Source organism: Orbicella faveolata, unplaced genomic scaffold, assembly GCF_042242905.1.
Source record: "Orbicella faveolata isolate gen_17 unplaced genomic scaffold, um_ofav_v1 contig_48, whole genome shotgun sequence".
Lineage (NCBI taxonomy): Eukaryota > Metazoa > Cnidaria > Anthozoa > Scleractinia > Merulinidae > Orbicella > Orbicella faveolata.
In genome coordinates this window covers 11,437,883-11,457,829 of record NW_028301578.1, presented here as the reverse complement: position 1 = coordinate 11,457,829, position 19,947 = coordinate 11,437,883, and the positions used below count along the sequence as shown (strand labels likewise).

The window sequence follows — 19,947 nt, the reverse complement described above, 5'->3', positions numbered from 1 at the left end:
TAAGAATACTTGTGGGCAGCACGCAGCAACAACTAATGATCTTATACAACTGAGTTTATTAATCGACCGGTTTCGTCTGCAAGTGAGACTTCGTCAAGATTAAACTACAAGATACAAAGATGGAACTTATTTTATACTAAATATTGGCAGTACAAAGTACGCTCCTACATGTTCTCCGTGCTTCTGTCGAGTTATAGAAACACTCGTGAAAGTTTGGGAGAACTCGAAAAAGCTGTGGAAACACTGCGGCTCGTGTGCCCACAACATTTCTCGTTCTACACTCTTTCTCCCAAACTTCCACTGGTGTTTCTATAACTCGATAGAAAGACGGTACATGTTTTCTATTTCTTAAATCGATGAATGGTTACAACTACCTTAAGTTTAACCGGTTACCTAATACTGTCGACACCGGAAAAAGAGAAATTTTGAGTTGTCTATTCGATAAATGGATGATTTTATTCGCAATTCCACTAACTTAACCAACCACGGTTGCCTCTACCGGTCGCTTGAAAAAATTTATGGCTGATGGCATTGATCCACACGTCAACTAATAGCCAATAAACATAAATTCCAGTACACACTTGTCGCGACAGTACGCACGATACGGTACGAAGCACGTCTCATCACAATATAGCCGAAGCTCCGAAAATGTAAAGCGTACAGAACCTCTCTATTTCTCAACACACGCGAAAGAAAACCTGCGAGCGAAGCCAGCGCGAGGCAATTATTTCATTCAATACTTATTACATAGTTACTCAATTAAAACACCTCATTGTAAACATTGATTGCGGAGAATTAATAAATAATAATACAAAAAATTCTACTAATACTAGGATGGGGCTTTGCCTCATAATAAATTCTGAGATTCATTTTGACGTCGCTTACTGTTCACGTGACCGTGATGCACGCGTATTATTATTCTTCTTTGTAGAGAAGTGAGAAATTAGTGGCTAAACAAGAAGTCTAAGTTAAAAAGGATTCAATTTTTTTTTTTTTACGCACAGTCAACTTAGAAACTTTGCTTCATGCAAAATAATGCGCATCATTTTCACTTTGGGGGAACATGCTAATGAGGAGAGTGAAATATCTATGCAATATTTTATACTCTTTTCAAGTAATTTATTTGCCATGCTCAACGAACGAAATTAATTTTACTGGAGTTCAATGCCTGCGAGATTTCTTTCGATCAAGTTAGGATTCAAGCCAAGAGTGTATAGTTTTGTAGAGAGGCTCGATCCTATACGGGCGTAACATTTATAAGTACACTTACTTATTTAGGAGGGAGGGCAAATTCAAATTATTTTCACGCATTATAACGCACTATGTTCAAATTCATGGTGTGTCACTTTATTCCAAGAGCGTCAATCCGCGCTCCGGGCATAGTCTGGGACTTTGATGCAAGGCTAGCTCTGTCAACTGGGTGTAAAAACCACTCAGTTCTGAGGGAAGCAGACCGTGGTTAAAAAAAAGGCATTGAACAATGTCAACAATCCAAGATGATCGCTTTTGTCGTTTTCACCCATGACTCATTTTGTTTTAGTTATTTGTCAATACCGTTCAGTTAAGAAATGCAGTTTTGTCGTCTACTGTAGTCAACTGATGTGTCCTTATATACAGTAGATGGATGTAAAAATTACAAGATCCTGAGTGAAGCAGACCGCGCTCAAGGACAAATAGTGATCAACGCTAGCAATTATAGATGCGATAGGCATGACTTGGTACCAGGTTGGTATCGTTTCCAAGGAGCTGCCGGAAATCAGATGGCGGACAAATGTGTTCTCACGAATTACTGCGGTACTCGGTATCCAGGATGGCTCAATGGCACACACCCGACAGTTGCTGAAGGTGTGGTCACTCGTAAAGTCTGTTATCATTACTGGGATTATTACTGGTACTTGTCAAGCAACTGCTGTTACTGGAGTAACAATGTAAGAGTCAGGAACTGTGGGGCTTTCTTCGTGTATGAGTTACAAAAGCCGCCTGGTTGCGATTTTCGTTATTGTGGTAACGCCAGTGGTGCAGGTAATTTGTCTTGTTTCCTTTTTTGAGTGTGTCCGTCAACAATTAAGAATGGGTGACTGTTAGGATCGAGAACCGCCGGTCAACGACCCATTTGGCAAATCGCTCATATTTTGCCCAAAGATACCCTTAGGTGACCTAATTCTAAAAATCATATTTCAAGGTTCCAGCGAATTTTCATTTTTCAGAAATTCGCGAAAATTTGAAAGCGCGGTCAAAGTGCGGTTTTTCGTGTAACAAAATGACCGAAATAAGGTGCGAGGACGAAGCGCTGGTAAAGTCTTAAAATAAATTCAATTGACTTCAAACTTCACACAAATGTGGAACAACCACTCTAATTTATTCCTGGTTTTAAACTAATCTCAGAGATGTTGATATAGTGGTTTTCCTAACCATTTTAAAAACACCTATGAAGCGTGTGAAAAATAACGGCAAAATATAGGTCATGTTTAACAGCATAAAAATGCATCTGGTACCTCACTTTCCGATTATTTTACTTTACAGCCTAGAAATATCATCATTAAACATATATCATGCCAAGTTTCATGCTCGAACTCGCAGTATTTCCCTTTGAGAAAAATGAAAATCTATGTCAATGTGTTGGGCGCAAATAACACAATAATTATACACGAACAAGAGACAAATCAGTTTCAACGGCGAAAGTAAAAGGCCATCATTCATAAAAATCCCGTCAATTCACTGCTATCAGTAGAAACATAATGTCCACTACATAGAAACTGTTTTTAGACGTTTTCGAAACATTGCGCATTAACTTTGTTTAATTTCCTGTCCGCCGTCATGTCCAGTCTGTCATCGCGTGTATTTCCTTAATGTAAACAACATTCTGAATGGTTTTCACAACAGACGCAAGAGATTTCCTGTAACCTTAATGTTTTCGGTTCACCAAAACGCTTTAAGTTCGTTTAGACACAATAATGGGTCAACTTGGAATGCTGTTTAGCATTAAGGACGTTAAAGGACTGTAAATTAATCGAGTTGGAATATCTTGAAGCAAATCAAAATCGCGCCCTTATTCTAATTTGGCAAACAGCCGACCTCCGTTCAAGTTCAAGAAGTCGAGAGGTTAATTCGGCAATGTATTACCGGTACAACAACAAAATCAAACCGCGCTCATCAAAAGTGTAAGTTTAAAAGTGTAGTGGCAAGTCCCAAATAAATTTCGCCTATATAAAATGGAAACAAGAAGTGAAATGCTCTGCCCCGAAACAAATAAACAAAATATTAATACGACTAATTTAATCCGAAAATGTTACAGAAAACATACCTAAAAGCCGTCGATTCCCCTCAATACCACTCCACATTGCCTTAAAGAGCCCAAGCTTTCTGCTGTAAGAATCAGGGGCCTCAGGAATCTGTTTTTATCATATCGGCAACCGTGCTGCGTGGCTGATATTCGAGACTCAGTAAAAGTTGTCACACAACCGTACGAGCAGCCCAGTCACGCTTTCACTGCTCTTGCGCAAATGTTCAACATTTCGCAATTTACATAAACCGATTACAAGTTTAAAGTAGTGACAGTAGATTGAAATGCGCTTCTTAAAGCTGACCTATCCAGGAGCAATTATTTCTTGTTCTTGAATGGCTCTTAGTTGTAGCTACAGTCGGGAAGGGGTGGGGGGGGGGGGGGGGGGGAGGGGGTACTCCTGGAAATTTCGGATATCTCTATGCCGTGGAAGATTAAGTGGTCTCCAGCTCTTAACGCCAACACTGACACACCAGATGATTCTCGAAGTATCACAGGGATCACTAAGCTAAATAATTTTGAGTTTAGCTCCGCTGAGTCAATTACCTGTTGGCGCGCATATTGCATTGACCGTGGACAGGTGGAAAAACAGTTAAACGGGAAAAGCCTGGTGCACATTGCAATTTAGTGTTGTTCAACACGCAATCGGTCAGGTTGTAATGCTAATCGTATTTGATAGAATCTCAAGTTTTCTTTCGACCCATACTGGGGTGACATACTACTAGATGGTTGTGACCGGGAGCCATGAGTCAAGTCAGTCAACTCGCAAAGCTTAACAGAAGAGTGATAGTGAACCACTGGTGGAAGGACTGCAGATTGTCCCTACGCTTTACCCTGATAGGCCTCTGTTTTATTCTAATGAACTGATGCTGTGACAATGATGCCAGTTAGCTTTATGAACATGCTAATGGTCAAGGGTTTCTTTTGGAGTATAAAAAAATCATAAATAAGTAGTTCTTTGTGAAAAACTATTTTCAGGAAAGTAAGCTGTTTGGGAGATCTATGTTTTCAGATGTTCTAGAGTGATTAGTTTGTTAAGGCACTGTTGCGCTGCGTCTACGCGCAGTGTCGGAAACAAAATGCATTAGATCATCTAATTTTAAGTCGATAAAGGTAAATTAATCGTTGCAGCGAATTTGGAAAGGGTGACTCAAATCAAAAAGGTGATTCAAACCTCGTTCCTAGAGTCTCTCATCTTACCGCCCGACTGGAGTACGCTCCAGGGTGCGGTAAGATGAGAGACCCTGGGAACGAGGTTGAGACGATTCGCCCATGAGTTTTTCCTCTCAAGGGTCTTCCTCCTCTACTCCCTCTCCCTCTCTACAAAAATTTAATGATCCTCCCCGCCCCGAAAAACTAGCACCTGAAAAAGACGAATATTATAAGGATCCTGGGCTCTGCGCATTTCCCGCGCCACCATTTCGGCGTCAAGCTTTCGGCCTGTCGTTTGACCAGTGCGGAATTTTGCCATAAGAGACGAGTGCTGCTTGTCACTGACTGCCCTGAGAGCCGAACCCTCTTTTGAAACAACAAGGGCTTCTTGGTGGCGTATTGTGGCTTTGAGTAACGCGCCAACGCTTGCTCCAAGCAGGGTTTGTAGCACATTTTGGCTAAGTCCATAAGGGAATGTCTCTCCAGTGACTGAGTATATTTCTCCAGAGACAAGTGCCTCTCTAAAGTGGACAGGCTATGAAAGACACGAATGCAGCTGCCTTGAAGACATTAACACACCCCTGCCATGCATGGTTACTATCCATGGAAGCATCACCAGACGCTTTCTCGGTCACACCCGTTGATAATGGCACCGATGTTGGGGTCGCAGTGTTCGCGCCTTTTTAGAAAATGACCTGAAGTCTCCTTTAGAGAACGATGTTTCCAGCAGAAAAAAAGAAAGAGCGATGTCTGACTAAATTGCAAAAGAAACCCTTGACAATTACCATGTTCGTAAAGCTCAATAGTATTATTGTCACAGCATCAGTTCATTAGAATAAAACAGAGGCCTATCAGGGTAAAGCGTAGGGACAATCTGCAGTCCTTCCACCAGTGGTTCATTATCACTCTTCTGTTAAGCTTTGCGAGTTGACTGAATTGACTCATGGCTCCCGGTCACACCCATCTAGGAGTATGTCACCTCAGTATGTGTCGAAAGAAAACTTGAGATTCTATCAAATACGATTAGCATTACAACCTGACCGATTGCGTGTTGGACAACGCTAAATTACAATGTGCACCAGGCTTTTCCCGTTTAACTGTTTTTCCACCTGTCCACGGTCAATGTAATATGCGCGCCAACAGGTAATTGACTCAGCGGAGCTAAACTCAAAATTATTTAGCTTAGTGATCCCTGTGATACTTTGAGAATCATCTGGTGTGTCAGTGTTGGCGTTAAGAGCTGGAGACCACTTAATCTTCCACGGCATAGAGATATCCGAAATTTCCAGGAGTACCCCCTCCCTCCCCCCCCCCCCCCCCCCCCCACCCCTTCCCGACTGTAGCTACAACTAAAAGCCATTCAAGAACAAGAAATAATTGCTCCTGGATAGGTCAGCTTTAAGAAGCGCATTTCAATCTACTGTCACTACTTTAAACTTGTAATCGGTTTATGTAAATTGCGAAATGTTGAACATTTGCGCAATTAAGAGCAGTGAAAGCGTGACTGGGCTGCTCGTACGGTTGTGTGACAACTTTTACTGAGTCTCGAATATCAGCCACGCAGCACGGTTGCCGATATGATAAACACAGATTCCTGAGGCCCCTGATTCTTACAGCAGAAAGCTTGGGCTCTTTAAGGCAATGTGGAGTGGTATTGAGGGGAATCGACGGCTTTTAGGTATGTTTTCTGTAACATTTTCGGATTAATTTAGTCGTATTAATATTTTGTTTATTTGTTTCGGGGCAGAGCGTTTCACTTCTTGTTTCCATTTTATATAGGCGAAATTTATTTGGGACTTGCCACTACACTTTTAAACTTACACTTTTGTGACCTCGGTTTGATTTTGTTGTTGTACCGGTAATACATTGCCGAATTAACCTCTCGACTTCTTGAACTTGAACGGAGGTCGGCTATTTGCCAAATTAGAATAAGGGCGCGATTTTGATTTGCTTCAAGATATTCCAACTCGATTAATTTACAGTCCTTTAACGTCCTTAATGCTAAACAGCATTCCAAGTTGACCCATTATTGTGTCTAAACGAACTTAAAGCGTTTTGGTGAACCGAAAACATTAAGGTTACAGGAAATCTCTTGCGTTTGTCGTGAAAACAATTCAGAGTGTTGTTTACATTAGTGAAATACACGCGATGACAGACTAGACATGACGGCGGACAGGAAATTAATCAAAGTTAAAGCGCAATGTTTCGAAAACGTCTAAAAACAGTTTCTATGTAGTGGACATTATGTTTCTACTGATAGCAGTGAATTGACGGGATTTTTATGAATGATGGCCTTTTACTTTCGCCGTTGAAACTGATTTGTCTCTTGTTCGTGTATAATTATTGTGTTATTTGCGCCCAACACATTGACATAGATTTTCATTTTTCTCAAAGGGAAATACTGCGAGTTCGAGCATGAAACTTGGCATGATATATGTTTAATGATGATATTTCTAGGCTGTAAAGTAAAATAATCGGAAAGTGAGGTACCAGATGCATTTTTATGCTGTTAAACATGACCTATATTTTGCCGTTATTTTTCACACGCTTCATAGGTGTTTTTAAAATGGTTAGGAAAACCACTATATCAACATCTCTGAGATTAGTTTAAAACCAGGAATAAATTAGAGTGGTTGTTCCACATTTGTGTGAAGTTTGAAGTCAATTGAATTTATTTTAAGACTTTACCAGCGCTTCGTCCTCGCACCTTATTTCGGTCATTTTATTACACGAAAAACCGCACGTTGACCGCGCTTTCAAATTTTCGCGAATTTGTGAAAAAGAAAAATTTGCTGGAACCTTGAAATATGATTTTTAGAATTAGGTCACGTAAGGGTATCTTTGGGCAAAATATGAGCGATTTGCCAAATGGGTCGTTGACCGGCGGTTCTCGATCCTAACAGTCAGCCGTTCTTAATCATCAAGCAATCATCATCATCGATCATCCAGCAAAGTTTAAAACCATTCTCCAAAGGTGGTTCAGTGCCATCTTAACTTTTTGAATCTAAGGTTGGTCTGAACGCCTCCGGATAACAATAAAGCTGTATCTTATCAATCTGATCACAACTCTTATTGGTATTACGTAACATGTGCGTCTAGAGAAACTTCCATGGTAAGGAATTCTTACCGTATTGGAAGAAATATCAGAATCATTCCTATCCTCTAGTTCTTTATGATTAACAGCCAACATATATCTGCTTTCATTATTACTACGGAACGCGGCACTTTTACATTTTTATTCACTCTCTCGACCCCAGCAGCGGTTTCCATGACAATTTGGCGCAAAACTTTAGCTTTCTTGTAAGAAAGCGAAAAGCGTTTCTCTTCCACGCTCTCAATTGTCGTTGTATTGAGACAATAATGACCAAATGCAAAATAATAAACTCCGACACCGAAAAACACACTAGAATAACTAGCTAGGTTAAATTCAAATCATTAGAGCTTAGCGTGTTTGCTTTAGAGATTCGAGAAAGTCTGCCTGCAAACATGGTGGCCCATCAGGCCGACTTTCATCTCTGGTTTGTCAGACTACAATTATTTATAGATCTCCACTCCCCCCCCGGATGGAAAGGTAGTTCACCGCAAGTTACTCCTCCAGCATTTAAGCGCCACACCCATTTATCAGAATATCTTTTTTAAATCTCCTTGTTGCCGTACATTTATTAACCGCGCGGCCATGGGCCGAGCGCGGTTCATTGTTTACGCATGGTTTATTTTATTTTTTTTAACCGCGCGGCCATGGGCCGAGTGCGGTTCATGGTTTACCCGTGGTTTATTTTTTTATATTTTTAACCGCGCGGCCATGGGCCGAGCGCGGTTCTAGGTTTACCCGTGGTTTATTATTATTTTTTTTTTTTTGTCGGTGACCAGACGCAGACCTCCGCTCGGCCAAACTTTGAGTCATGCAACGTGTGATGTTTTTCCGCCAGAAGCTGTTAAAACATAAATACACGGACAATTTTACGGATATTGTTTTCTTTTTTGTGGGTAAAATATCTTTTCTTTTCGTTTTATCAAAGTGTTGGATTTAAAGGGAATAATAAATACGCTGAAAAAAGGTATTACGTCAGCCATGGAATGCGCTGACGATGCAGCTTTCACTTTCGCTACGTGACAAATAAGATCGTGTTTACTTTGCAAGTTTATTTCGGCAGAAGCGACGGTCATTAATTTATTTGTAATTTTGCGAGTATTTCTTGTGGTTTTAGGCAAATGAAGTAAATCCTTTGACTGTTTCATCGCAGCAAGTTCATAGATCGGAAGGAAAATTAAATATTTGCAAGCCAAGCAAAGAACGTGTCAGAACGTGCAAAGATTACGTCATTGATAGGGAAATAACCACCGTACTAAAGATAGCCGTAGATAACGCAATTCTTGAATTATGTGACTTGTGTGACTTCTTTGCTAACCCTTAACTCAAGGGAAAAAAACAATTAAATTTAATTGTGACTTTAAAGAAAGAAAGCGGTTTGTAATAGTGTTCGTATCTTCATGCCCATACATATCCCGAAGAAAGTTCCAGATTAAGACTATTACGTCATCGGAGATGTCACAACGGCTACGACTGATGGTGCAATAATAGAGTGTGTGTTGATCAAGTGATGTGATGTCTACAGTAATCAATGAATCACCAAAGATTGCTTTGGAATATGGACTGCGTTGCGACTGTAGTACTAAGAAAACAGTTAAATTTTAAAAGCGCGGTTATAAGATCTAACAGATCTTCTTGTTAACCGCGCGGCCATGGGCCGAGCGCGGTTCTAGGTTTACCCGTGGTTTATTTTTTTTTTTTTTGTCGGTGACCAGACGCAGACCTCCCCTCGGCCAAAATTTGAGTCACGCAACATGTGATTTTTTTCCGCCAGAAGCTGTTAAAACATAAATACACGGACAATTTTACGGATATTGTTTTCTTTTTTGTGGGTAAAATATATTTTCTTTTCGTTTTATCAAAGCGTTGGATTTAAAGGGAATAATAAATACGCTGAAAAAAGGTATTACGTCAGCCATGGAATGCGCTGACGATGCAGCTTTCACTTTCGCTACGTGACAAATAAGATCGTGTTTACTTTGCAAGTTTATTTCGGCAGAAGCGACGGTCATTAATTTATTTGTAATTTTGCGAGTATTTCTTGTGGTTTTAGGCAAATGAAGTAAATCCTTTGACTGTTTCATCGCAGCAAGTTCATAGATCGGAAGGAAAATTAAATATTTGCAAGCCAAGCAAAGAACGTGTCAGAACGTGCAAAGATTACGTCATTGATAGGGAAATAACCACCGTACTAAAGATAGCCGTAGATAACGCAATTCTTGAATTATGTGACTTGTGTGACTTCTTTGCTAACCCTTAACTCAAGGGAAAAAAACAATTAAATTTAATTGTGACTTTAAAGAAAGAAAGCGGTTTGTAATAGTGTTCGTATCTTCATGCCCATACATATCCCGAAGAAAGTTCCAGATTAAGACTATTACGTCATCGGAGATGTCACAACGGCTACGACTGATGGTGCAATAATAGAGTGTGTGTTGATCAAGTGATGTGATGTCTACAGTAATCAATGAATCACCAAAGATTGCTTTGGAATATGGACTGCGTTGCGACTGTAGTACTAAGAAAACAGTTAAATTTTAAAAGCGCGGTTATAAGATCTAACAGATCTTCTTGTTAACCGCGCGGCCATGGGCCGAGCGCGGTTCTAGGTTTACCCGTGGTTTATTTATTTTTTTTTGTCGGTGACCAGACGCAGACCTCCCCTCGGCCAAAATTTGAGTCACGCAACATGTGATTTTTTTCCGCCAGAAGCTGTTAAAACATAAATACACGGACAATTTTACGGATATTGTTTTCTTTTTTGTGGGTAAAATATATTTTCTTTTCGTTTTATCAAAGCGTTGGATTTAAAGGGAATAATAAATACGCTGAAAAAAGGTATTACGTCAGCCATGGAATGCGCTGACGATGCAGCTTTCACTTTCGCTACGTGACAAATAAGATCGTGTTTACTTTGCAAGTTTATTTCGGCAGAAGCGACGGTCATTAATTTATTTGTAATTTTGCGAGTATTTCTTGTGGTTTTAGGCAAATGAAGTAAATCCTTTGACTGTTTCATCGCAGCAAGTTCATAGATCGGAAGGAAAATTAAATATTTGCAAGCCAAGCAAAGAACGTGTCAGAACGTGCAAAGATTACGTCATTGATAGGGAAATAACCACCGTACTAAAGATAGCCGTAGATAACGCAATTCTTGAATTATGTGACTTGTGTGACTTCTTTGCTAACCCTTAACTCAAGGGAAAAAAACAATTAAATTTAATTGTGACTTTAAAGAAAGAAAGCGGTTTGTAATAGTGTTCGTATCTTCATGCCCATACATATCCCGAAGAAAGTTCCAGATTAAGACTATTACGTCATCGGAGATGTCACAACGGCTACGACTGATGGTGCAATAATAGAGTGTGTGTTGATCAAGTGATGTGATGTCTACAGTAATCAATGAATCACCAAAGATTGCTTTGGAATATGGACTGCGTTGCGACTGTAGTACTAAGAAAACAGTTAAATTTTAAAAGCGCGGTTATAAGATCTAACAGATCTTCTTGTTAACCGCGCGGCCATGGGCCGAGCGCGGTTCTAGGTTTACCCGTGGTTTATTTATTTTTTTTTTGTCGGTGACCAGACGCAGACCTCCCCTCGGCCAAAATTTGAGTCACGCAACATGTGATTTTTTTCCGCCAGAAGCTGTTAAAACATAAATACACGGACAATTTTACGGATATTGTTTTCTTTTTTGTGGGTAAAATATATTTTCTTTTCGTTTTATCAAAGCGTTGGATTTAAAGGGAATAATAAATACGCTGAAAAAAGGTATTACGTCAGCCATGGAATGCGCTGACGTTGCAGCTTTCACTTTCGCTACGTGACAAATACGATCGTGTTTACTTTGCAAGTTTATTTCGGCAGAAGCGACGGTCATTAATTTATTTGTAATTTTGTGAGTATTTCTTGTGGTTTTACGCAAATGAAGTAAATCCTTTGACTGCTTCATCACAGCCAGTTCATAGATCGGAGGAAAATTAAATATTTGCAAGCCAAGCAAAGAACGTGTCAGAACGTGCAAAGATTACGTCATTGGTAGGGAAATAACCACCGTACTAAAGATAGCCGTAGATAACGCAATTCTTGAATTATGTGACTCGTGTGACTTCTTTGCTAACCCTTAACTCAAGGGAAAAAACAATTAAATTTAATCGTGACTTTAAAGAAAGAAAGCGGTTTGTAATAGTGTTCGTATCTTCATGCCCATACATATCCCGAAGAAAGTTCCAGATTAAGACTATTACGTCATCGGAGATGTCACAACGGCTACGACTGATAGCGCGATAATAGAGTTTGTGTTGATCAAGTGCTGTGATGTCTACAGTAATCAATGAATCATCAAAGATTGCTTTGGAATATGCACTGCGTTGCGACTGTAGTGCTAAGAAAACAGTTAAATTTTAAACGCGCGGTTATAAGATCTAACAGATCTTCTTGTTTTTTTTAGTTTTGTCGGTGACCAGACCCAAACTTCCACTCGGCCAAATCTTGAGTCACGCAACCTGTGATGTTTACTCGCCAAAAGCTGTTAAAACATTAATACAAGGACAATGTTACGGATATTGTTTTCTCTATTTGTGTGTAAAATATATTTGCTTTTGGTTTTATCGAAGCGTTGGATTCAAAAGGAATAATAAGTACGCCCAAAAAAAAAAAGGTATTACGTCAGCCATGGAATGCGCTGACGTTGCAGCTTTCACTTTCGCTACGTGACAAATAAGATCGTGTTTACTCTGCAAGTTTATTTTGGCAGAAGCGACGGGTTATTAATTTATTTGCAATTTTGCGAGTATTTCTTGTGGTTTTAGGCATATGAAGTAAATTCTTTGACTGTTTCATCGCTTTGGAGCATGCACTGCGTTGCGACTGTAGTACTAAGAAAACATGCACAGTTAAATTTAAAAAGCGCGGTTATAAGATCTAACAGATCTTCTTGTTACATGTGTCTCACTCGGTTTTGTTATTTGTCACTACTGTTCAGTTAAGAAAGGCAGTTTTGTCGTTACTGTAGCCAACTGATGTGTCCTTGCTTACAGTGGATGGATGTAGAAATTTCACACTCCTGAGTGAAACAGACCGCGCTCAAGGACACAGAGTGATCAACAGCAATTATAGATGCGATAGGATTGACCTGGTGCCAGGTTGGTATCGTTTCCAAGGAGCTGCCGGAGATCGGATGGCGGACAAATGTGTTCCCGAAAATCACTGCAGTACTACTGCTTCAGGTTGGCTTAATGGCACACACCCGACAGTCGCTGAAGGTGTGGTCACTCGTAGAGTCTGTTATCACAATTATTATTATTACTGGTCTTGGTCAAACAAGTGCTGTTACTGGAGTAACAATATAAGAGTCAGGAACTGTGGAGGTTTCTTCGTGTATGAGTTACAAAAGCCGCCTTATTGCAGTTTTCGTTATTGTGGTAACGGCAGCGTAGGTAAGTTGCCTTGTTCGCTTCTTTGAGTGTGTCAGTCAACAATCAGTCATCAAGCAGTCGTCATCATCAATCATCAAACAAGGTTTAAAACATTCTATTGAGGTGGTTCAGTGGAATCGTAACTTTTCGAATTTAAGGTGACTCTGAAGCCCTCCGAATGACAATAAGGCTGTATCTTATCAATCTGAGCATAATTCTTATTGGTAGTACGTAAAATATGCGTTTACAGAAGCTTCCATGTTACGCAATTCTTACCATATAGTAAAAATATTACAACCCTTCTTATCCTCCAGTTCGTTATCATTAACATCCAATATTTATATTGGAGAACAGGGATGGCGCAGTGGTGAGAGCGCTCGCCGGCCCGGACTCGATTCCAGCCCGGTGCCATATGTGGGCTGAGTTTGTTGTTTGTTCTCGACTTGCTCCCATGGTTTTTCTCTGGCTTCACCGGTTTTCCTCTTTCCATAAAAACTAACATCTCCAAATTCCAATTCGAACGGGACAGAGGACCCGCGTGAAAACCAGCTAAGGCTGATGTGGCTTGCTCTCTAAATATCTGCTTTCATTATTTCTACGAATCACGGTATTTTTCTCTTGTCATTCTGTCATTAAAAGATACCAAATGTACTCTCTCAACCCCAACAGCGGACAACTTACGTACTCTCTAGTGTCTCTGTCTCTGTGCATTGTCGTTCAGAGTGAGACAAAAATTAGGGAGCCTAAGTAATGACGATGGCGTCCCGGAGGACAACGCCTATTAAAAAGTGAATCTATATTTTACCCTGGAATTTCGCAATTGTTTAGATCTGTTCAGTGCCCCTATTAATGGCAGAAATTGCTCAAACTAAATATGTAATGGCAGAGTTCAATGCCATCAATAATACAAAAAATTAGTCGCCGTCTTTCGCGTCCTCTAAAATATGCAGAACTTAGACCTTTCACGTTACTGTTTTCTGGAGGACGGCTGAGACGTGCACAGCCATTGTTCTGCTTATTAAGCCTTTTGTTTGGTGGCGTTCTCGTTCTCGTTGCCGTCGTGGTTTGCTGAAGGTCGCTATAATAGCCAAATGCAAATAATTAAATTCCAGCCACGTGGGGAAGTCGACATCACACTTGTTTCTACAGCGAGCAAAAAAAAAAACCTTGCATTTAACTGGAATTCTTTTTTTCTTCTTAGACCGAATTTATATGGTCTCGGGTACCCGAGACAACCCTCCCCCGAGTCACCCTGGCTGAGGTAGCTTTTAGCTCATTTCTTTGCAAAATTCAACCAAGCGTTTACATTAGGATCGCAACACCGTCCCAGGGGGCGAGACAACTCGGGTGAGCGAGTTGTCTCGCCTCAGAGGTTTAAGTAACCCTGGCAATCGGGACAACTTTTCTTCAAATTAATGCTTTTGCTTGTTTAACCGGGAAAACTCTCGGCGCGGCGAGTGTCACGTAATACCTAGATTTAGGATTTAAAATAGAAATTCGTATCAAAGAATTGAAATTTAACTCGGCAAAACCAACTGCGATCGAATGACCGAGGGAAACGCAAAGAAAAAGGGATATTTGCCAACTTCATTATTCAAGAGCGGTTATGAATAATAATGCAGGGTCAAATTTGACTCGGCCTACAGGGACTACGTTTTCACATATCAACGCTCGATAAAGTTCCTCAGGGGAGGCTTGTGTTGGGTACCCGAGACCATATAAATGGGGTCTCAAAAGGTACCTTAATTAAAAAACAACGGAATAGCTATTCGGGTGTAATTCAAATCCCTAGAGCTTAGCGTGTTTGCTTCAGAGATTGGCGAAAGTATGTGTGCAAACATGGTGGCCCATGAGACCGACGTTTATCTTCGGTTTCTCAGACTACAATTATTTATAGATATCCACTTTCCCCTAGATGGTAAGATAGTTCACCGTTCACTGTCCATGTTTAATCACCATACCCATTCATCCGGATATTTTTTAGAACTCTCCTGCGTGCTGTGCATTTATCACTCGCGACTCACTCGGTTTTGGTATTTGTTAAAACTCTTTAGTTACCAAATGCAGTTTTGTCGTTACTGTAGCCAACTGATGTGTCCTTAATTACAGAGGATGGATGTAACAATTACACAGTCTTGAGTGAAGCAGGCCGCGCTCAAGGACACAGTGATCAACGCCAGTAATTATAGATGCGATCGCTATGACCTGGAACCAGGTTGGTATCGTTTCCAAGGAGCTGCTGGAGACCGGATGGTGGACAAATGTGTTCCCGAACGTCACTGCGGTACTCTCTCTCCAGGTTGGCTTTCTGGTGCACACCCGACAGTCGCTGAAGGTGTGGTTACTCGAAGCGTGTGTTTTTCCTTCTCAAACATCTGCTGTTACTTGTATGAAAATATCAGAATAAAGAACTGTGGTGCGTATTTCGTGTACGAGTTACTGGGGACGTATTACTGCCCAACTCGGTATTGCGGTAACGGAATCGCAGGTAAGTTTCTCAGGATGTTTTTCATGTTGTTTAGGATGGTTTTTAGTGTTACGGGGAAGGTTAAATTGATCGTTAAATTAATTGTATTCTTTTGCAGAAAAAGGTGACGGTCGAAACTGACCGCTTAAACCGCTAAACTCCTGAGCCCCAGGGGAGATGGGGAGGGGGGGGGGGGGAAGGTTAAATATAAACACGGCGGAGATTCAAGAATTTACACCACACTTATCTAAACCATCAACAAACTTGATGGCATTTCTCAATTTCTTTAAATGCGATCGTGAGAGAATACCTTGATGGATATTGTAGTAACATGAAGTCCTAACTGACCGCTGACCGGCGATAAGGGGAGAGAATTGTGCTAGCTGTAGGAATCGACCGTATTAAAGCATGTTGTGTTAATGTCTGTTGTCTTGGTACCTTTCCGGACACAACATATATCAACATTGGCTTTCTGCTTTGTACACCGTAATTATAAACGACACAAAAATTCTTAATGGGCCATTTCCAATTTTCCCTTTGCCTCTTTTTCAAAACGAGTCTTCGTGCAAAACCTTTCATCTGAAAATCAGTTTTGCATTTTCATGAAAATTTGTGCATGAACGGTTTCGGACGACGATACGTTTCGACGCCGAGGTAGAAGGCAATCCCTAAGTGACACGACATGGATACGCAGCCTTTGGTAACGAAAGCAAGTGACAATTGCTTCCTTCAACGGAGCGATTTTTTCGGACACTTTACCAAATGCACAGTTGTTTTTACTCACGGCAGGGTCAACTGTTCTTTTAAATTATCACTTCGCTTTTTTTTCACACTGCAGTGTACGCTTGTCCAGTGCTGACTATTCCGTCCAATGGAATAAAATTTGGATGCCCTGAGAATGCAACAATGTACAATGATACAGTCTGTCAGTTCTGCAGGGGCGGATCCAGAAAAAAAAAAAAAAACTCGCTTTTACCTGGCACAAGTAGAAACAACTGATCCATTTTTGAAACATCATCAGAAAACTGTTATTGCTGTAATGATTCTAATCGTTTCTGTCAGAATTTTCTATCGAGAAATTAACTCGGGATTATGAATCAATTTACGCAAAACCTTTCGCGCCAAATAGTTACATTGATTGCTTTAATATAAACTAAAGTTTAATATTTTTACTTCATTTGCCTTTTTGCTGGGGCGGATGATCACCAAACAAAGTCTTCAAGGCAGAGCTCGAACGTTGCCCGCTAGCAGACAGATACAGATCTAAAAAAAAAACCATCACGTTTAACTTAAGTCAAATAAGTAACGTACTCACCTGGTTCACAATGAAATGTAAACAGTGTCTTCTTTGCTTTCCTCGAAAACTTCAGAAAAATATTTCACTCTTCAGCAGTGTAGCAGGGGACACGGCGTGACAATATTCGTGTCCAATGTTCCTCGTCATTTCAAACCGAAAGAAACGCATGTTACATTTGGCGTTAACATTTAGCGCGATTTGGTAGTTAAACTTAACATTCATGTTCACTTGCTAAGAGCACACTAAAGATTATGTTGCTTCTCGTTTAGATCTAGACCGTAAGTTTATTTTACTCAGTTGCCTAATATTTTGAGGTGTGTGCACGAGAGTTATTCATTGGGATTCTACGCAACAAGTGTAACAGATCTGTTCGTCACACAAGTATGATGTGACAGTCACGCAAACTATTGATTTATTCCCTATTTAGCTGTCACGTGCCCGACGTTACCATTACCCGCCAACAGTAAGCTATTGGGCTGTAGTACAACAGAGATGTCATATGGCACCGTATGCAGGTTTTCTTGCAAGGAAGGATTTGAAGCGAAAGATTCAGTGGTTAGAAGATGTACAGAAAATGGAATTTGGAGTGGAACCGACCTTGTCTGCACAGGTAATTATTACCGTCTTGTAATCACTGCTTATTCAACGCTTGCAGTGTTCATGGTCATGCGCTACAGGGCGAGAAGAGCTTATGACAAAGTAGTGCATAAGCTTATCTAACGTCCATTTCGTTACTTGACTGCTTAAAGTTGTTTAAGTATGTTTCGATCAAACGTATATCAAAAATTCAAAGTTATGTATACAACAGAAAATCTTTACTATTTTTTGCTTATACATGGCTCGTATACAAGTCCTCTCGGCCATCTTGGATCGTTAATTGATACAAGATCGCCAATTTATCTCTTTCGCCACCATTCAGGATTGCTATTCGATCTTAAATCGTGGAGTGTTATTTTTTATGACTACTGTCGGTGACGACTGATCTTATGTATCAAGGCAGAGATGAATGGATCAATCGATACACGATCGTAGAATATGTCGATGTGGTCAAATTCATGAAGGATCTTTGTCATATCAAGGACCCCATGTGAGGGCCGTTGTAGAAGGTAGGGTCTCTTTTCTAAGGCCCCTATATAAAGGCCTTTGAATGTACTGAAAGACCTTTATGTAAAGGCCTTTGTACACATTTGATAAATGTCCTTATACAAAAGTACTTGTACAAAGCTCTTTGTATAAGAATAACTGTACCAAGGCCTTTGAGTAATGGTCCTAGTATACAGTCCTCAAGAGAGGTCCTTGTATTAGGGCCCTTGCATACAGGTCCTTATACTAAAACATAATTGTATAAATATCTTTGTATAAATTGCTTTCTGTTGAGGTCCTCGGGTAAATCCATCGTATTAATGCTGATGTTGAACGTTTAAGGTATTTACGGTGCCGTTGAAGCCCAAGGAACATCTGTTTGAAGAAGAACAACTTTACAACAGACGCGCTTGAATCCAGGATCAATTGAGTGTAACACGCTATAGTTAACCCTCTGAGCCCTGGTGTCAAAATATAAATATTCTTTACTATATACTTTTAGCTATTAAGTTTCTAACTTGTAAATAGACTGGTTTTTAAAATATTCTTAGGTTTTACAATTTCTTTTTAAGTAGGTCTCCTCTATAAGTAGAGGGTTATTTCTCGGCCAAACAATCTCGACACATTAATAAACTTATTGTTAGTTATTATTATTATTATTATTATTATTATTATTATTATTATTATTATTATTTGCTATGCACTAATTGAGATAATTTTTCCCTTTCCCATGACCTGTATTCTGGAATATTGCTTTCATATGTTGCGGCTTAACTCGACAGCAATAACTTCATTAAGCATAATACCATATCGAGGATACAATCAAGAAGTTAATTTAAGTTTTGAACAGGTAGTTTAATTAAGCATTATAGAAATCGTTTCTTTCAATGAAACCAGGGACTAACTTAACTTGTAGGTTTTCAAGTTAGCATCCTGCCTTGGCGTGTGTTTATGCCTTTTCATGTCAGTAAAATGTAAAACGGTTATTAAGGTACGTGGTTGCCCTGCTATCAAGGTAAGTGTTAATCCTGTGGTTAACAATTCATGTTCATGCAGCTCACTCTTTTGTAGAAAAACAGACTGAGAATCAGATAAAAAAGCAAAGGTATCGCAGTCTTGAGTTTGTTTTCAAAAAAGGGTTTAGTTTAATGAGTGAGACAATCTAGATAACCAAACAACTACAGGAGTTGTTTGTAGTTGCTGTATATTTAACACCAGCTTTCCCAGGCTAGCTACCAAAAACAAACAACCTGTTAACAATCATGCAAATGCTAACAATGTATTCTTCTGTTTACTTTTTGTCTACTTCCAGTTCCCCTGCATGATGCTACTCAGGCTTGTTTTCAGGTTTTTCAGCAGGGCCTGCGCTCGTGACGTCCCTCCTCCAGGAGATCCTCCAGCACTGGCCCCTATGTCCCCGATGACGTGAGCGAAAACATCAACACACACCCTGCCCTGGTTATCGCTTTCGGACCAGTTCTTCAAGTCTTCACCGAATCAGACCCTGAGTTCCATATAGGGGTGCAGATACAGCGGGTAGTCAAAGTTGGAGAAGACCAGCTCGTCAGAATGCTTATCGTCCACTACGGGCATGGTGTACCACAATCCTGACCCGTTCATTTTTCCGTTAATATACGTCAAAAAAAGAGGAGGATATTCGGATTTTAGGCGACCACCCGTTTGGTCATGTAAACCTCATTTACTTATGAGAGGTTTTCAACATATATAGTTATTGAAATGCAGGAAGAAAAATATTGTTATCTTTCGATTGTGGTTGCTTCCGAAATGTCAGGTGGAAGAAAAGGGAAAGTCCACTGTAATTACAGCCTAAGAATGACGAATTTATGAACACGTTTAAAAACGCACCTTGAAATATCTGGCAGGACAAGAATTCAAGAAGAGCAGGTTATATCAAAGGCGACGTCATTTTCGTGGGATGGGATATGGGTCGACTGGCGATGTCTTCTCCTTTGTTTCAAGGAGGCCTTTGAATGCGAGGACAAGTAGAAAATGTCACAATAACTGGTTACACAAAATTATTTACATAGGTTATAATTTTCTTCATGACATTAATTAGAATAGTAAATGCTTGATAAGATTGTTTATATAATGATCGATTTAATGGAAATAAACATTCTGTTGGAAATAATTAAA

At 40.0% G+C, this 19,947-nt stretch overlaps 1 protein-coding gene across 1 annotated transcript in view; it reads left to right on the top strand.

The window, feature by feature from the left end:
* The window catches only part of LOC149096541 (uncharacterized), a 62,116-nt gene extending 42,169 nt beyond the window's left edge, over positions 1–19,947 (top strand). The window contains exons 18-22 of the mRNA XM_089280916.1: positions 1,618–2,022; positions 12,569–12,967; positions 15,056–15,434; positions 17,138–17,320; positions 18,136–19,947. Coding sequence (XP_089137042.1) covers positions 1,618–2,022; positions 12,569–12,967; positions 15,056–15,129 — 878 coding nt within the window. The 3' untranslated portion in view covers positions 15,130–15,434; positions 17,138–17,320; positions 18,136–19,947. The remainder of the gene's footprint in view (positions 1–1,617; positions 2,023–12,568; positions 12,968–15,055; positions 15,435–17,137; positions 17,321–18,135) is intronic.